General features: G+C 36.7%; 2 protein-coding genes across 3 annotated transcripts in view; both read right to left on the bottom strand.

Moving 5' to 3' along the window:
• Positions 1-631, bottom strand: part of DNAH11 (dynein axonemal heavy chain 11) — a 340,086-nt gene extending 339,455 nt beyond the window's left edge. The window contains exon 1 of the mRNA XM_021063429.2: positions 34-631. Within this exon, the coding sequence (XP_020919088.2) occupies positions 34-390 (357 nt within the window). The 5' untranslated portion in view covers positions 391-631. The remainder of the gene's footprint in view (positions 1-33) is intronic.
• A 12,773-nt stretch (positions 632-13,404) lies between these two features.
• Positions 13,405-16,745, bottom strand: part of SP4 (Sp4 transcription factor) — a 72,766-nt gene continuing 69,425 nt past the window's right edge. For both annotated transcript variants that reach the window (XR_014816818.1, XM_003482682.5), the window contains one exon: positions 13,405-16,578. Coding sequence is in view for 1 of the 2 variants with exons in the window: in XM_003482682.5 (XP_003482730.4) it covers positions 16,331-16,578 (248 nt within the window). In the remaining variant the exon portion in view is untranslated. The remainder of the gene's footprint in view (positions 16,579-16,745) is intronic.

Genomic DNA, 16,745 nt, shown 5'->3' with positions numbered 1-16,745 from the left:
CATGGTCGGGTCCCCTTGCCCGTCGCCCCTTACCTGATGAGAGGTCGCGAGCTGCCCCGCGGCAGCAATGCTGAACACAAGGCAGGCGGGGCCGGGGCTCTCCAGAAACTCCCCCAGGATCTGCCGGTTGTCCTCGCTCTCCAAATGCTGGCTCCATTTTTCCTCCGGGAACCCCAACATCTGCTCCAAACGGCCGCCCACGAAGCGCACCCGCGCATCTTGGACGAAACTCCGCGCTCTCCGAGCCGCAGCTTCCTCCTCTTCTTCTTCTTCCTCCTCCTCCTCTAGCTCCACCAGGCCCGCCGCCTCCATGCCGACGCCCGGAGTTAGGCTAAGAGTAGGAACTTTCCGAAAGCCACGCGCCTCCTGGGCTGCCACCGAGGCTGCCATTGAGTACGTCCGACAGGACGCGGGTCTGGCCACCGCTCGCGCAGACCCCGGGTGGGCGAGGCCGCTCTCCGCACGCGCACCCCGGGAAGCACCAACCACCTCCAGCGACCACCGGCAAGCGGCTCCTCGTCCCCCACCTGCCGCCGCCTGGGCCGCCAGCGTTCGCGCGCAGCGCAAGCCAAGCTGGCGGGTGCCCTGGCCTGGCTTGAGCGGCGCGTCCCGTTTCCCGGGAGATGGTTTCCCGCCCCCGCCCGCTGGGGGTGGAGTGAGCGTCGAGGGGAGGGACCTTTGGGCTTTGAGCAGTAAACCCGGCGGGGAGGGGTATGCCCTTGGCCAGCGTGAGCCACGCGGTGGCCCTCTACGCTGCCCTCTGGCTCCCTGGCACGCTTGACATCTCCGTGGGGCTCCCGGGGAAGGCGAATACCACCCCACTGTTGATTAACTGCTGTGTTTTTGAGCTGAGCTCGGTGCTAAGTCCTTCACCGTGATTATTTTAATACCTAGAAAGGCAGGCTTCGACTGGTCAGCTTGTTTGACTGGTCAGCCAGGAGACTAAGTCACGAAGTGACTAAGCAACAAGGAGATGGTGGAACCAGGATTCAGGACTCGCGCTGAGGGCTTTTACCAAATTCACCTGCGGATAATTGTCCGAATGTTTCCAGAAAAGCGCCAACACTACCAGTTAACTTTCCTACTTGTGGGATCCAAGATCTAGGTATTCGAAATCCTGATTCCGAAACTCAGCTGCCAATTACTGGGATGTTAATAATGCTGTAAAAGAATGCATTGACGCTCCTGTAAGCATGGACGTTCTTTGAAAATATGCAGAATATTTATTCAATCCGAGAATGAAAGGTCACGTTCTAGGTTAATAACAGTCTCCGTGATATTGAATTGAGATTTCAATATGGTCTATTAAAGCATTTGTTGAGACTGAAATAGCCAGAATTTTGAGGGGCAGTACTCCAACTAAACTTTTTTTTAGTCCTTTCCATTTGTTAAGTGTCCATTTCAAAATAACGACTTCAAATTCCATGTCTCCCAAAGGAACTAGGAAGAAGTGTTGCCCTCAAACATTCATTATAATAACTGATTATTAATTAATAGGTTATTTTCAGCAAGATTTGGTGCCTCAACAACCTTTCTTTTCAGGATATTAATTGTATCTGATAACCACCTATAGGTGTTTCTACTTACATCCTAAGAATCTTTAATGAACACAGGCTCCTGAAAAGCCTTTAAAATGACTTCAATCTGTCAAGGCTGCTTTGTATGGCCCAGGGCAATTCTTGGGGCTCTCAGTGGCTACTGAGCAAGCCTAGAAATAACACCTCACAGTGGTTCTTAGTTTCTCTTTCAACCCTATATTCCACCCTTGCATCCTCTACACCAGAAAAACAGGCATTCTGTTAATGAGTTGAATTAAATTGAAGTGAAAAAAACTTTCAAATTCAGCAGAAAATTTTAGATCATAGTGCTACTATTAAACTACAATTTTCAAAAAGTGATATATGTACCTCAAAATACAGAATGAAGACATGTCAAAGATTCATTCAATTCATTCATGAGGAAATGGACAAAATGGTAAAGTTGGTTCCAGGAGAATTAAAGAAAGAAATGTATAGGCAGTTGAGAAAGACCGTTGAAATAGGTTGCTAGTTTAAATACAATATTCCTAAATGTCCTACAGGGCAATATAGTCTTGACTTTTTGCTTTGGGTTTTTAAAAAATAATAATTTGTATATTTCAGAAAAAATTGACATCTGTAATGAACAAAAATCAGCAGTTAACTGCAGTTAACAGAAAGCCCAAGTAACAGTGGTATACAATAAGAACATTTATAACCTCACCCAAGATGTGAGGTTGTAGAAAAGCCATGGGTTGGTAAATACAGTGACTCTAGGATGACACTCGTATTCATCTTTCCTTTCTGTGGTCTCTGACAGATAGTGATTTTTCTATCATGGATGCTAAGTATGCTTTCCGGTGTTCCTTGTAGGTGACAATGTCCAGAAGCAAGATAGAGCATTTTCATTTTTTGAGTAAAGTTTCTGAAGCCCGCCAGAAAATGTTGCCCTTCATCTAATATCACATTTCATGTTCGTGTCTAAACCTTGCATTTGTCAATGGAAATGAGGTCAGGATCCGTTTCCAGCCTCCTCTTAAGGATATGTCCACTAGGAGGAGTCTGAGCAAAATCTGAGTTCTGCTAGTAAAGAAAGAGGGGGGAAAAATGGTCCATTTTGTAGTCAACCAAGAAAGGCATGGATGTGTTTTTTTCTTCAGATACCCCATATACATATAACATCATGGGAAGTAACACTTTACATTCATACAATTTCCCAAGAATTATGAAGACTTTATTACTTTTTATCCCCCTAAACATTAAAAGAACTTTACTCTTGGAGAAACCCTTGACTAAGATCAACTTGAGACTTTGGAAGGAGAATAAGGAAAAACAGGGTAAAATTGAGAAAACTATGTGACTTGAGGAACTTTGCTATCAGGATTTTCAAGAGAGCAAGTCATAAACAAGTGAGTAAAGAACAAACACAACAGGAAGTTGCTGTTGAGGCCATCAGATAAGTGCCATGGTCAAGAGTGGAGGCACAGAAGGATCACAGTTGAAATGTCAACTCATAAGGTCAAGGCCATTCAGAACAGATATAATAAAAAATTAGTTTCTTACTACTGCTGGTTTTGATAAAAAACCTAAGGCATCTTTGCAGAGTCTAAGCATGAATTTAGGCGCTAAAGGGGGAAGTGTAGTAGAAAAGTCATATAATTGCAGGAAAAAATAATTTTGTAACATTTAGAGAGAAAATTCTGAGGTGTACTAGAAATGACTGACAGAAGCAAACAAGAAAACAACAAGGACCACAAGACTCTACAAAGGAGATGCTCACCAGTCCTTGGTGTAATCTCTTCCTGTACCTGACGGTGTACTCTGCCTTGCATCATAATTATTTGGGCAGCTTCCTTATTTTTCCTTATTAGTAACTAAGCCCTTTGACATCAGGTGCTATCAGGGACTGTGCCACTTATTTATTTTATCCCCTGCAGCATCTAGCATAGGCCCTTCACCAATATTACTGTTCAAATAGTTGCTGAATTGAAATAAGCATGTCAAAATAAAATGCCAGCAAGGGAAGGACTTCTGTAACCCAAGAAATGTTGGCAAAGAGTAAGAGCCTCTGTAGGGAGAAGGGAAAAATAAATTTGTAAAAAGAGATAAATTAATTGCATTAACTAAGAGGATGGGCAAGAACTTTTTTTTTTTTTTTTTGGAGCACTAGTTCCAGTGGAGAAAGAAGATTTAGAGAATAAATAAATTCAACAAAAGAATATGAAAAAGATGTAGAGGTATAAGCACAATTATTTCTAAGTATTTCCTAAATTGTATTAAACACATTATTATTTCTATGCTTGTTTATTAAATCTTTCTTTGAAATGAGGAGAAAGCTCAGAGAAGGCCACAGAGTTGGACACAGGTGGGAATTAAAGCACTCTGTGATGTGCCCTGTGTGGAGGCAGCCTTACATTAATTAAGCCTTCCATTAGTCTAGTGCTCAACAGTTTACAAAGCTCTTTCATAGATGATGTCTTATTTAGTGGACAGACATGTGTGGAGGTGAGCAATGTGTTGATATCAGGTAAATCTCCCTCTTTCTTTTAAATTTATGTTGCCAATGTACCCATTGTAACACTCCTAAGCTTTCTTCCTAAACTGGTAAGTACTGTTTGCATTCTTACTTTTTCACCCAAGCCCATATTTATATTCTTAATATGCTAGTAGTGAATTGTTCCAGGATATAGAATATCACATAGAACTCTCAAATCCCCAAACCTCCTAGGATTAGCATGCCTTAATTTAATGCCCAAATTCTACCAGCACCAAGAAGCCCCCCCCCCCCCCGGTTTTTCCAGCAATTCCAGCGCCTTACAGACACATGGCAAGGTTGCTTGGGCTGGGAAAGGTTAGAGTTAAACATCCTCTCAGGGCACACCAACAGTTCCTCCCCTATGGTCATCCAAGCCCTGAACTACCTGTGTGAACAGAGGATGCAAATACAGTTACCCTCTGTGAATCTCAGTAGTTTAGTCCTGAAATGGTCAACAAAACTACAATTGGCAAAATTAAAGTCTTGGGAAAGATAAGGAGTTAGTGGAAGCAGAAAGAAAATAAACATACCTTAAAATGTGTTTCATTGGTTCACGTGAATCACCTTTTTTCACATTCTAACATCTCTGCAATTGGGATCTGTCTTACATTTATGTTCTGCCGAGAGGCATGTCTGTTGTTATTCTTGCCCATACATTTGCAACAAGACTTGCAAAACAGAGTATTATCGGCATAGATGAATCCTGGAGGTAACAGTGGAGCATTCCTTTAAAAAGGCTGCATCATTAATACTCTTAATGACACAGATAATATTGGCTGAAAATTGATGACTCCTGGTATGTTAGTTATCTATTGCCACATAACAAATTACTCCCAAAATAGAGCAGCTGGTTATTCGCAGTGACCTGAGCCACTGCAGTCAGATTCTTAACTTACTACAGCGGGAAATCCTTACATAAATCTTACAGGATGTTTTCAATCAGTACTATTTTAAGTGAAATGACTTTTCCACTTTCATTTTCCTTTGCTTTTTTGTGTCCCAGCAAAGTGTTTATGTAACTTAGGCTTTTTCATAAATTCTCAGCAATTAAAAGGATATTTTGGAGATTGGACTTTTCTACCCATATATTGAAAGTCTGGAGTAAAAGTCTACCTGTCCAGGATTCACATTTAGCTAAGACACTAGTATAGCCACACTGGTTATTAAAATACAAGATAAATCCATATGGGAAAGTGAATCACTATTCTGGTTCCCAATCGCCCCTACTACCATCCTATGACCTCCCTAGGACCAGCAACTAAAAGAGTAATGCTGTAGGGTGGGGAAGAGGTGTGAGGGGTCTGGGGTGGGAATGGAGGAACAAGAGAACTCTGGGACCTTCCTCCAATACTCTGCCTAGCATCCCTTCTGACTGATGTGTGCTGTGCTGAGTCTGATATTAAAATTTTTGACTATCACCCCTGCATCTATGAGAATGAGAACTAAAAATTATCCTTATGTTCTTTTAAGGAGATGAACTGAACTTGGAATAGGGTAACTCTTAATTTGACATCTAAATACGTCTAAATTTTGATTGGGTGTGGCAAATTCTTGAGAACAAAGCAATGTCCTCTGGGGTCACAAGCTGGATGTAGTTTAGGCCAAGTTAGAGCTCAGTTCACCAAAAAAAAAAAAAAAAAAAGTCAGAACTTACTTTTTTTTTTAAGAGATCATAATTATTTTGAGAGTATTCTGAACAACACTACAGTTCTACAGTTAAAAGACATTTAATAAGAGACATAAATACTTAAATCGTAAATCTGATCAATATTTCCATTAGAACAAAATGTATAAACTGAAGGCAAATATTTTATTTTAATATATTCACTGGTTATTATCACCTCTTTTCTATTGCATTGATTCTTCAGAGAATTTGTCAAGATCATGGATATGAATAATATTTATAAGAAAATTAATATTTCAAAAACATTTTATAAATAAAATAACACTTTTCCTAAAAATACAGAATATGCCTTATTATCTGTAAAACGATCAATTTAATACATTTCTTTAGGTAGGTTCACCCTTGTGTCTTTTCCTATTTATGTCAAAGTCTACATTTATAATCTGACACAAGAATGAAAGTACTCCCAATTATTTACGGAATTGGTAGACATAGATGGATTGGTTTTTTTTTCCTTCTTTTATTAGTTTGTTGTATTTTTTTTTTTTGAATTATGATTGACATGCAACTCTATGTTACTTCCATGTGCACCACTTACTGACATGCTATTCCTATACATTGCAAAATGATCACTAGGTTCAGAGACTTTTAATACAAATTGACATTCCCAGTGTTTTGAAAAACAAAACAGGCAAATAAATGAAGAGCTGAGGCTCTTTCCATTGAACTCAAAACCTGTTCAAATTGTGATTTACTCCACAAAAATGAGAATTAATCTCGAGGTCGTCATACTAAATGAAGTAAGCCAGACAAAGACAAGTATATGATATACTTGTATGTGGAATCTTAAAAAAAAAGGATACAAATGAACTTATTCTCAAAATAGAAACGGACTCACAGACTTAGAAAATAAATTTACAATTACTAAAGGGGAAAGGTGGGGGGGATAAATTAGGAGTTTTGGATTAACATAGATACACTACTGTATATAAAACAGATAATCAACAAGGACCTAGTATATAGCACAGGGAACTGTACTCAATATTCTCTAATAACCCATATAGGAAAAGAATCTGAAAAAGAATATGTATAACGTAACCAACCACTTTGCTGTACACCTGAAACTATGCAACATTGTAAATTAACTGTGCTTCAATATAAAAAAATTAAATTAAAAAAATGAGAAAGTAAGGTTATATATTAACCTCAGAATGGGAATTAATTTCTAACAATATTATCTTTGTCCATCTAATTATATTAGAATCTAATTATAGAAAATGAAAGGAAGCAACTACAATTAAAAAAAAAAAACCCACAGGAACTTATAACTTTAATTCTGACTTAGGAACTGCATTAGAAATACATATATATGATACTTCATCAAACATATACACACATATGTAAACTTGTGTAAATTTCACCTGTACATATGTAAATTTGACAAAGAATAAGCTAACATAAAGAAAAATTTTAGAGACAAAAAATAGTTAAGTTGTAATCATTTATAACATTGCTCCACTGAGTTACAGTCTTTTTTAAGCTAGCTTACTCTTTGCCTTTATACTATTTTCTTCAACGGTGGTTTTCCAAAGTTGTTAGGGTGACCAAATGCTTGAAAGCCATGATGCCCTTTATATAGCACCATGAATTACCGATGTATTTAAATTCCAACATAAAATTATACAAGCTAGGGATGATTTTACCGGCAGAAAATATAACCTTATTATGGCTTCCACATCTCAAAAAATACTACTACTATCAATAAAATATTTATTCAACCACATTTCATAGCAAGGTAATAAATAACACAATTTGAGCCAAGGCAACCATCTAGAAAGGCATGATTCAAAGACGAATCAGTGTATGAGACAACTGCTCAAGCTTAATTTCCTCCTCTTCCCTGTAATTTGCTTTTGCCTGATCTCAGCCCCCAGGGTCTGACTTCTTGACTCTCTGACTCTGACTTAAGACACGTTCCTCTTAGCCTGACCCAACATGATCTGAGCCTTGGCTCCAGGTGTAAATGAGGGCTTACTGCACTCTTGTCTGTAAGTGCTGGTCAGCCCATCCAGGAGGGGGGCAAGAGGATATCAAGACTCGCTTGAAAGCTGGCCAAGGGAGGGATGCGAGGAGGCAGAATTAATACAGAAAAGTGGAACCACAACCCTTGTGCCTGAACCTGGCATACAATAGGTGCTCACTAAATGTACCAGTTGATTGGAAAAAGCATCTGTAAAGATGAGCCTGGGAGTGGAAGGAGCAAGTCAGAGTTAAGAACAGGATCTGAAGCCAAGTTAAGGCAGTGAAATGGATGAAGCTCCGGAAATGGAGAGCAGGAGCTAGTGAAGGTGCCTCTGAACCTGGCAGGACACAAAGTCAGACTGGACAATTTATTTGCTTATTTCTTACTTCCACAAAGAGTCTGAAGGGCTGAGTGAAAGCAGATTAGAGCTCATAAATGTAGAGCATCCTATTCTTTTCTGAACCAAGTCTGAGAGGAAGTTGTCTAGGATAAGAAAAATGTTTGGACATCAGAATGCACATTTTCTTTTCAATTTGATAGGGAGCTGAAAACACAGGAGTAATTTTGCCCTATAAGCTTGGAATCATTTTTATTTAAATGTATCTCTAAACGTAGGGAAAGATTTTTAGATATAGAAAATTATCCATATACATGTCCACAAGAAAAAAGTTATTAAGCAACACATGAATGGCTATTCCTGTTTTTCACTAAATTAGTTGCTTCTTGTTCACTTGTTTGCTTCTCTGCTATCACTTAGGTAGGCAAGTAGCTGTAATTAACATGTTAAAATTATTAAATAACTAAGGTTTGAAACTTTCATTTTGCTTAGCATTGGAATAAAATGACCATCGCAAACTTCTGAGATAGAAACCAGCTCATAGGTAGATGGAGGGAGAAAAAAATGTACTGTTCAACCAAGGATTCTCACTGAAAAATTTCCCTCTTTTTCCTTTATGAGCTATTGAAAATTAACTTTTTGATGTATTGGTGCCCAAAACATTTTAGCACTGGTCCAACTGGGAACTATTCCACTCCCCCTGCCTCCCTTGGGTTAACTTATAATCAATAATAACTTCTATCTTGTTATCAGATAATAATAATATTCAATAACAACAATAAAATTAGATAACAGTTTTAAATAATAGTGTATCTAAATGAACACTATTTGTTGCCAGGGGCTTGAGAGTTCTTATTTGATCCTCTTAACAGACCTACAAGGCATTATTGCCATTTTACCAAAGAGGAAAAGAGGGTGCTGGAAGGTTAATTTGCCCAGGGTTGTTTAGTAAGTGGCTGAACCAGGAATTGAGCCCACAGTCTTCTGCCTCCCAGTTGGTGATCTCTGCATCACATGCCTTTGCTTCTTACCAGGCTGTTGACCCTCTGCACTGTAAGCAGGCCTTTACACCTCTGTGGCAAGGATGCACTGCATCCTTTTACCTCTCCTCCTATCCTGGTTTTTAGCCCCTCTAGACTGTTGTGCTTCAGCTGTGGGCCAGTCAGGCTTAGGGTTCATCCCTTTCGCTGGATCCCTCTTCCCCCAGCCTCCTCTCAGATACTGATTGGCAGCGAGGCTTGCTTCCTCACTTCCAGTTTAGCTGAAATCACTCCAGGGAGGAATCCTGATGCCGTAATAACAGTCAGAGCCCCAGCACTCCTCAATTTTAACTTGCCTGCCTCCTCACCCATACCACTTTCAAACCTGCATAAACTCTGTGAGGGCAGGGTATAGAGCTTTTGGTCTTATTCTTGGTCAAATTTTGACACCTGGATTAGTGCCCGATACAAAATAGACACTCAATATTTGTCCAATGCACGGAGACTCAAAATATGTATGTCACCCCATCAGTAAGTCCTGAAGCAAATTAATATTCAGAAGTAGGAGGGCTAGATAAAAATATAGTTCTGTGGAAACCATTGGTACAAATCTTTTATACAGAATTTTAGGTCATGTATGTATATTTAGATCTACCTGTATTTCTTGCAGTTTTTCCTTCAGTAGCTTTAAAAACAAAATACTTTTATGTGGAAATTTGAATTTCCTAATCCAACCTAAATGTTACATTGATATATATCTAAAGTGTTACATGTAGCATATATATTATCTATATAAATGTACTTAATTTTATAAAAATACACATGGGGAACAGAAACCCCTGTGGTTTGTGTTTCAATTAAACAAAAAATTTAAACAGTGCTATAATTATGTAAATGGATTATTGTGAATTGGAAACACAGTTATTGTTTCTTTGAAAAAAATTCTACTGTGGTAAAATACTTTTTTTTTTTGTCTTTTCTAGGGCCGCACCCACAGCATATGGAGGTTTCCAGGCTAGGGGTCTAATCAGAGCTGTAGTCACCAGCCTATGCCAGAGCCACAGCAACATGAGATCCGAGCCTCATCTGCAACCTACACCACAGCTCATGGCAACGCCGGATCCTTAACCCACTGAGCAAGGCCAGGGATTGAACCCACAACCTCATGGCTCCTAGTCGGATTCGTTAACCACTGAGCCACGACGGGAACTCCAAATACTTTGTTTTTATGGAACATTTCAAATACCATAAGTTCATGTGAAGATTCTGCTTGACTGCCACCCAGTTTTCCTGGTTGACCTCACTAGGGAATGAATGTACAATGTACTTAAAAGCTTGAGTATCTGTACTTAACTGTGGGCAACACAGTGATGAATGATTTATTGTGAAAATATATTTTCTATTTAAAGAGAATATACTTTATGTCAGTACAAATACAATATACATACTTTGCTAACTCATTTTGCTAAATCATATCCTTACTGTATTCTTCAGTTTGTTTATGTGGTATATCACACTGATTGATATACAGAACCCTCCTATACTGTTGGTGGGAGTGTAAATTGGTGCTACATTTATGGAAAACGGTATGGAGGCTCCTCAAAAAACCAAAACTAGAACTACCATATCATCCAGCAATCATATCCCTGGGCATATACCTAGACAAAAATAATTCAAAAAGATACATGCACTCCTATGTTCACTACAGGACTATTCGCAATAGCCTAAATGTCCATCAATAGAAGAATAAAGATGTGGTACATATATACAATGGAATATTACTCAGACATAAAATAGAAATAATGCCATTTGCAGCAACATGGATGGACCTAGAGATTATCATACTAAGTGAAGTCAGATGAAGACAAATATCATGATATCACTTATATGTGGAATCTAAAAAAAAAAAAAAAAAGATACAAATGAACTTATTTTCAAAATAGACTCACAAACTTTGAAAACAGACTTATGATTACCAAAGGGGAAGGGTGGCAGAGGGAGGGGTGGATTAAGGATTTGGGACTGGCGTATGCACATTTTTGCATATGGAATGAATGGTCAAAGGAGACTTGCTTGCCATTTCGCATAGGAAACTCTACTCAATATTCTCTTTTTTTCGTTTTGTTTTTTGCCTTTTTTAGGGCCGCTCCCGCAGCATATGGAGGTTCCCAGGCTAGGGGTCTACACCACAGCCACAGCAACACCAGATCCGAGCCACGTCTTCGACCTGTACCATAGCTCACAGCAACGCCGGATCCTTAACCCACTGAATGAGGTCAGGGATCGAAATCGCAACCTCATGGTTCCTAGTCGGATTCGTTTCTGCTGTGCCACAATGGGAACTCCCTCTACTCAAGATTCTATGATAACCTATATGGGAATGGATATGTGTATATATATAACTAAATCACTTTGCTGTACAGTAGATATTAACACTGTAAATCAATTTATACTTCAATAAATTTTAAAAATTACACAAATACAACAAAATTACTTATTGTAAAGAGCTGTTTTATATATACACACATGCATATATAAAATGCTTTAAATAGCATATTGATTTTTTTCTTCTTATATGTGAAAACTTTATTACTAAAATACTGAAATCAAGTAATCGTATTAAATGGAACATTTTTCTCCAGGAGAAATTTTCCTAGCATTTGCCAAACTACACCTTAGACAAGAATATAGTTTTACACAATTTCCCTTTTTCCTTTCCTCTTCTTTCTTTCTTGCTGTTTGCACTTGAGGTTACTCTGCTATCCAAAATTAAATTAACTACTAACAGGAATACAACCTAAGGCCTACACTAATTAGAAACTTTTAGAAGGAAATACATGCTTTAAAAGTCCTGCTACAGAATTACAAGTTGGTTGTGTATTAGACATTATCGCTTGAGCAGTAAATACAGTGTAGTATGCAATTCAGAAGATTGAAGAATAAAGTATTTCATATTTCTTGCACATACCTGAAGTCTTTGTACTCTTTAAGCATCTGAACTTTTTTTTAATTTTTTTCCCGCTGTACAGCATGGGGACCAAGTTGAACTGACTCTTTATAAAAATCGGAAACCACACCACATTATATTAGTGTTGCTTCAACTTTCCTTACTCTATCCATGGTTTTAGGACAACAATCTATGATAAAGTAAAAAACATTACTTTTTTTGTATTTTCTTTGATTCAGTCTTGTTCATGGTTATGTGGGTTAAGTTTCTAGATGCCCAAGAATTGAACTGGTCCTACCACACAAGAAAATAAAAAAAATAAAGTTTTACTTTACTACTTGCATTATTCCCTCCTTTTATATAATATCCTGATTCTACCAAATGGGAACTTTTCAGGTAACTGAAATACACAAATCTTCTGAAAACTTTCTTTCTTACTGGTTTTACTTGGCAGAGCAGAATCAATTTGTTTCTGGATTAAGGAATTGTCATGAACACGTATTATACTAACCATGTCTTTACTTTAGGGTTTTGCTGCACAAGGTGACCTGCCCAAACACTGTGTAGCCCTCTTTGTCAGTGGGCCAATGCACTTCCTTGCTGCTTAACATACCCGCCCCTTACCTGGCCTGGGTTTGGAATCTGAAAACTTAAGTTTGGAATCTAATCTGGCCTGGGTTTGGAAATCTGATAACTTAAATTGTGACACTAATGTATTCGTTATGTCAGTGAGGGTTCTTCATGAGATCTGCAGGGCTCTCCCAGGAAGAAAAGACAACAGCTTTTGCTTATAGACTCTTGCATCTATATGGCATACATTGCTTCTTAGTGATTCTGAACTTATATTTTAATTATGTTTTCATAATTTTATGCTTTAGCTCTTCATACCATCTCCTAACATTTATTGCTTAAAAGCATTTAAGTTAAAATGTCCCTAAATCAGATTTTAATTTCCATAAATATCCAGAGCAATAACTACAAATTAACATGAAATTGAATTAGTGTTCTTTGGCAGTATGTTCAGAGAAATGGTGACCAGATCTTAATACCAGGAATTATGAAGAACTGCCAATACGTTTTCTAGTAAGAAGCATTTACTCTCCAGTGTTCACCGTGATAAGAACGTTGATAGTTCAATCAATTTATTGCTGCCTTAAAGTATATATAATTAAATGAAGAAACATGCTAAACTCAAGGGAATTTTTAATAGGTTACTTGCAATTGTTATTGCAGGCAACAACTTGTACATGATTTTTATTTCCAAATCCACAAAAAACAAATTTTATACAAATCAGCACTGTAAAAATGTCAATTACAGCCCCAGAGGCTTTGCTGGCAGAATAAATGTCTAAATTCTAGGATATGGGAAACAGGTTTTTTTCTGGATTCATTTTTTTTTTTCATTTTCTTTTTTTTTACAAAAAAAATTTACAAGTGAAATGTTACTACAAAACTTTTTATAAGGAATTTTTGCAAAACATTTACATTTTACCATCAACTATTTCTGTTTTAAAATCATTATGTAGATTTAATACCCTATGCTGCACATCAATTTATGTGGGATGACAACTTAGTGACATGCATAAAAAAACACCACAAGGCATTAAAATGAAGACTTAAATACAAATATTGTTGCAATAAAACAGTTATAAAATTGAAAAATAGGACCTAAACATCATGCTTATCTAAGTTTGACAAATTAACTTTTTCTCCTAGATTACACACTTTTATTACTGCTCTCATGAGAGTGTGATAAATAATGACTTAACATCAAGTTCTAATGTAATCAGCAACACATACACAAACCTAAGCAAAGAAAGTTTACTGTAAGAAAAAACTATCCTAACACTGGAGTTCTACCATGATAAATACACAGCTTTGCACTGATCATTACAATAAAGAAAAGTTTTATAACAGTGGCAAAGGGAATGAACAGTGAAATGCCATTAAACAAGACTCTACTGCACATCTGTGCCCTATTACTTATAACAGCTATATCCCACTGAGTCAAATAAAGGACATGGAAATTTACGATTCTTATAAGACAGAAAAGTGGATTCAGAATGGTATGCAGAAGACTGTCAAAATATTTCTAATTTCAGTGGCAAAATGTGCACCTGCTAACACAAATTAATATATTTTATATGCTATAAAGCTATCAAGATTCAGTTTGTTAAATTTGTAATAGGCCTCATTGCTGATTAAAAAATAACTTCCATTTCTGATGAGCATACATAGGTATGCATTTACAACTGGTTCGTGGAATAATGGTGCAGAGAGCTCATACTCAGTATTAACAACAACAAAAAGTGTCACTCTGAGGAAACATGATTCAAACATTAGGAAAGTTTCTTTGCATAAAAAAATTTATAGCACTGATTGTGTAGCATAATGATAGATAAAATATATATTTGATGTTTCAGCTCCTATATAATAAAATTAAAATTAACACTACCAAATGCTCCTCTGTACCAAACAAAACAACAAACTGATTCTGATGTTTTAAAGCCAGATACATCAGAGTTGTTAAGAGTACATTAAATAAAATATACAAAACAATTTACAAAATCCAACTAAAATTTAAAGACTTTGTTACAAGTCTACAAAAGCTTTAAGAAACTTGAAATTTATAACCACAGTGTAAAAATTTTTTTTCCTTTAATCTCAAAGCTTTTTTATACAAACTGAAAGCACAAAAGACCTTCAGTTTTATATAACGCTACAAAGGGCTGGCCTAAAGTGTACATAGTGTAAACAGTGATCATTACAGTATTTCTCCTTCATCAAAAATACAAGAAACATCACAATTTTGGAAGAGAATTTGCATGAGTATTACTTTTCCTGAAATAATAGAGAATGCACAAGAAAACATACACCTATATTCAAATAGTCCCCAAACTAATGGTATTAGTAAATCAAAGTTAAAAACTTCCATTTTCAAATGGTCTATTCCAATTCCATTATAATTCTTTGTAAATATATTTTTACAATATGAAATATCATACTAATATTTAAACTACTGGTATAATCCAAATTTTTTTAATATGAAACTTTTGGCCATCTTTCCTATTAAGACCCTTGCATAAACAATGATACATTTTTCTTTAGTCACTTAAATGAAATATTCTGATTTTTAAAAAATAATTATTGTTTCATAGTATCACATCTGTTATATATTTGTTAGGCTGTCTTCTTAGGGTAAATCCAGTCATTGACATAACATAAAGACATTACTGTGTTATAAATTCTTAATTAGTCTCCTAACACAGTGCTAGAAATAAAATGGGATTGACTAATTTTTAGTAGAGAGGAAAACAGAAATTGTAATATAAGTAAAAGATAATTTTCTGCTGACCTTAAAAAAGAATTGTGATAATTCTTTCTTTGGCTACCAAGTCAAAGCATAAAGAATTGTGCACATTGTCAACATAACTCATATTTACAGAATATGAAACTACGGAACAATTTAAACTCTATGCAAATATTTCCAATATAAACATTTTAAATGAACTTTGTGGTTCAACCTAGGGTTAGGAATATAATCAATCCTAACTTCAAAACCTTTCATGTTAAGTTGCCTCATTTCATTTTTCTGAAGCTATTATGAGTTTTGTTTGAACCATTTTTTCCCCCAGTATTTCCCTATGGTTTCAATCTAAAATTTAACCTAAGGTTTAGCTCTAGTTCTCCTGTGTCTCCAAATGGAGAAAGTAATTGGACTTTACTGATTGTCTGCATACGCACTACTACAATGTAGTGGTAATAAAGATCTGAGATGGAGCTCAGATTACTTTTTTGGAACTTACCTAATTCAACTGTTGAAGAATTTCTAACATTTAGAAAAGACGGCCAAAACTATTTTCAGTTGATTTTCCAAAAATCAAGCTAAGGAAATAAAGTATTATCTTTATCATCAGTTAACTATCTGTTTTCTGTGCTATTGGAAGAAAATAAAGCCAAATAAATTATTACTGACTGAACTGATAACAAAGTACTTTCAAAGAAAACAAGTCCAATTAAGGTCCAGCCTGCAAACTACTGAGGTCTGTCTTTTTTAAAATGTTAACACATGATGTTAAGAGAGGGGAAGATTCGGTTTAAATATTATGTGATCTATCTCCAAATAACTACAACGTATAACGTGGAGGAAATACTTTTCTCTCTGTTTCCAATACATCAGTTTGCTTTTTGTATTTTTAAAAATTCAACACTTCGTGTGCTGACCCAAAATCTTGGAATACTTAAAGAAACCAAGAATGAAAACATGATTTTCTACTCTGTAATCCACTTGACCAGCCCATTTCCAGATTTGCAAAGGTGTGTAAACTTAAGTGCAGCACTAGAGGTCTCTGTTATAAATAACTTCTCAGAATTCTTCCATGTTGGTTGAAACATTGGGAGTTGCTGGGTTTGAATCTTGAGAAATGGCTGCAACCGTGACAATTCTTGGGGAGCCAAGCACCTCTGTAACAGATGAGTCCAGTTCTCCGGAGGTAACAATGGCAAGAGCTGTCCCACCACCTTTCTTATTCTGGTGCGTTTTGACATGTTTGGAGAGATGATCACTCCGCATAAACCTTTTAGAACATTCTGGACATTCAAATCTCTTTTCACCTAAACAGAAAAACAGCAAATAAATAGTAAATCACTTTATTTAAAAGAAATTATAATTTAAAATAATTTCTCTTCTGGTCATACTATACATTTAACTTTTAATACTTTATGCTTTTATTTTAAAATGCTATCAAATACGCAGTGCAGTATAAACAAAAGAACATGTG

The sequence above is a fragment of the Sus scrofa genome, chromosome 9 (assembly GCF_054392235.1).
Source record: "Sus scrofa isolate SSC_HxYL_T2T_F1_AM1 chromosome 9, Sscrofa_HxYL_maternal_Yorkshire_Landrace_v2.0, whole genome shotgun sequence".
NCBI classification, from domain to species: Eukaryota; Metazoa; Chordata; class Mammalia; order Artiodactyla; family Suidae; genus Sus; species Sus scrofa.
This window is presented reverse-complemented; position numbering and strand designations above follow the sequence as displayed.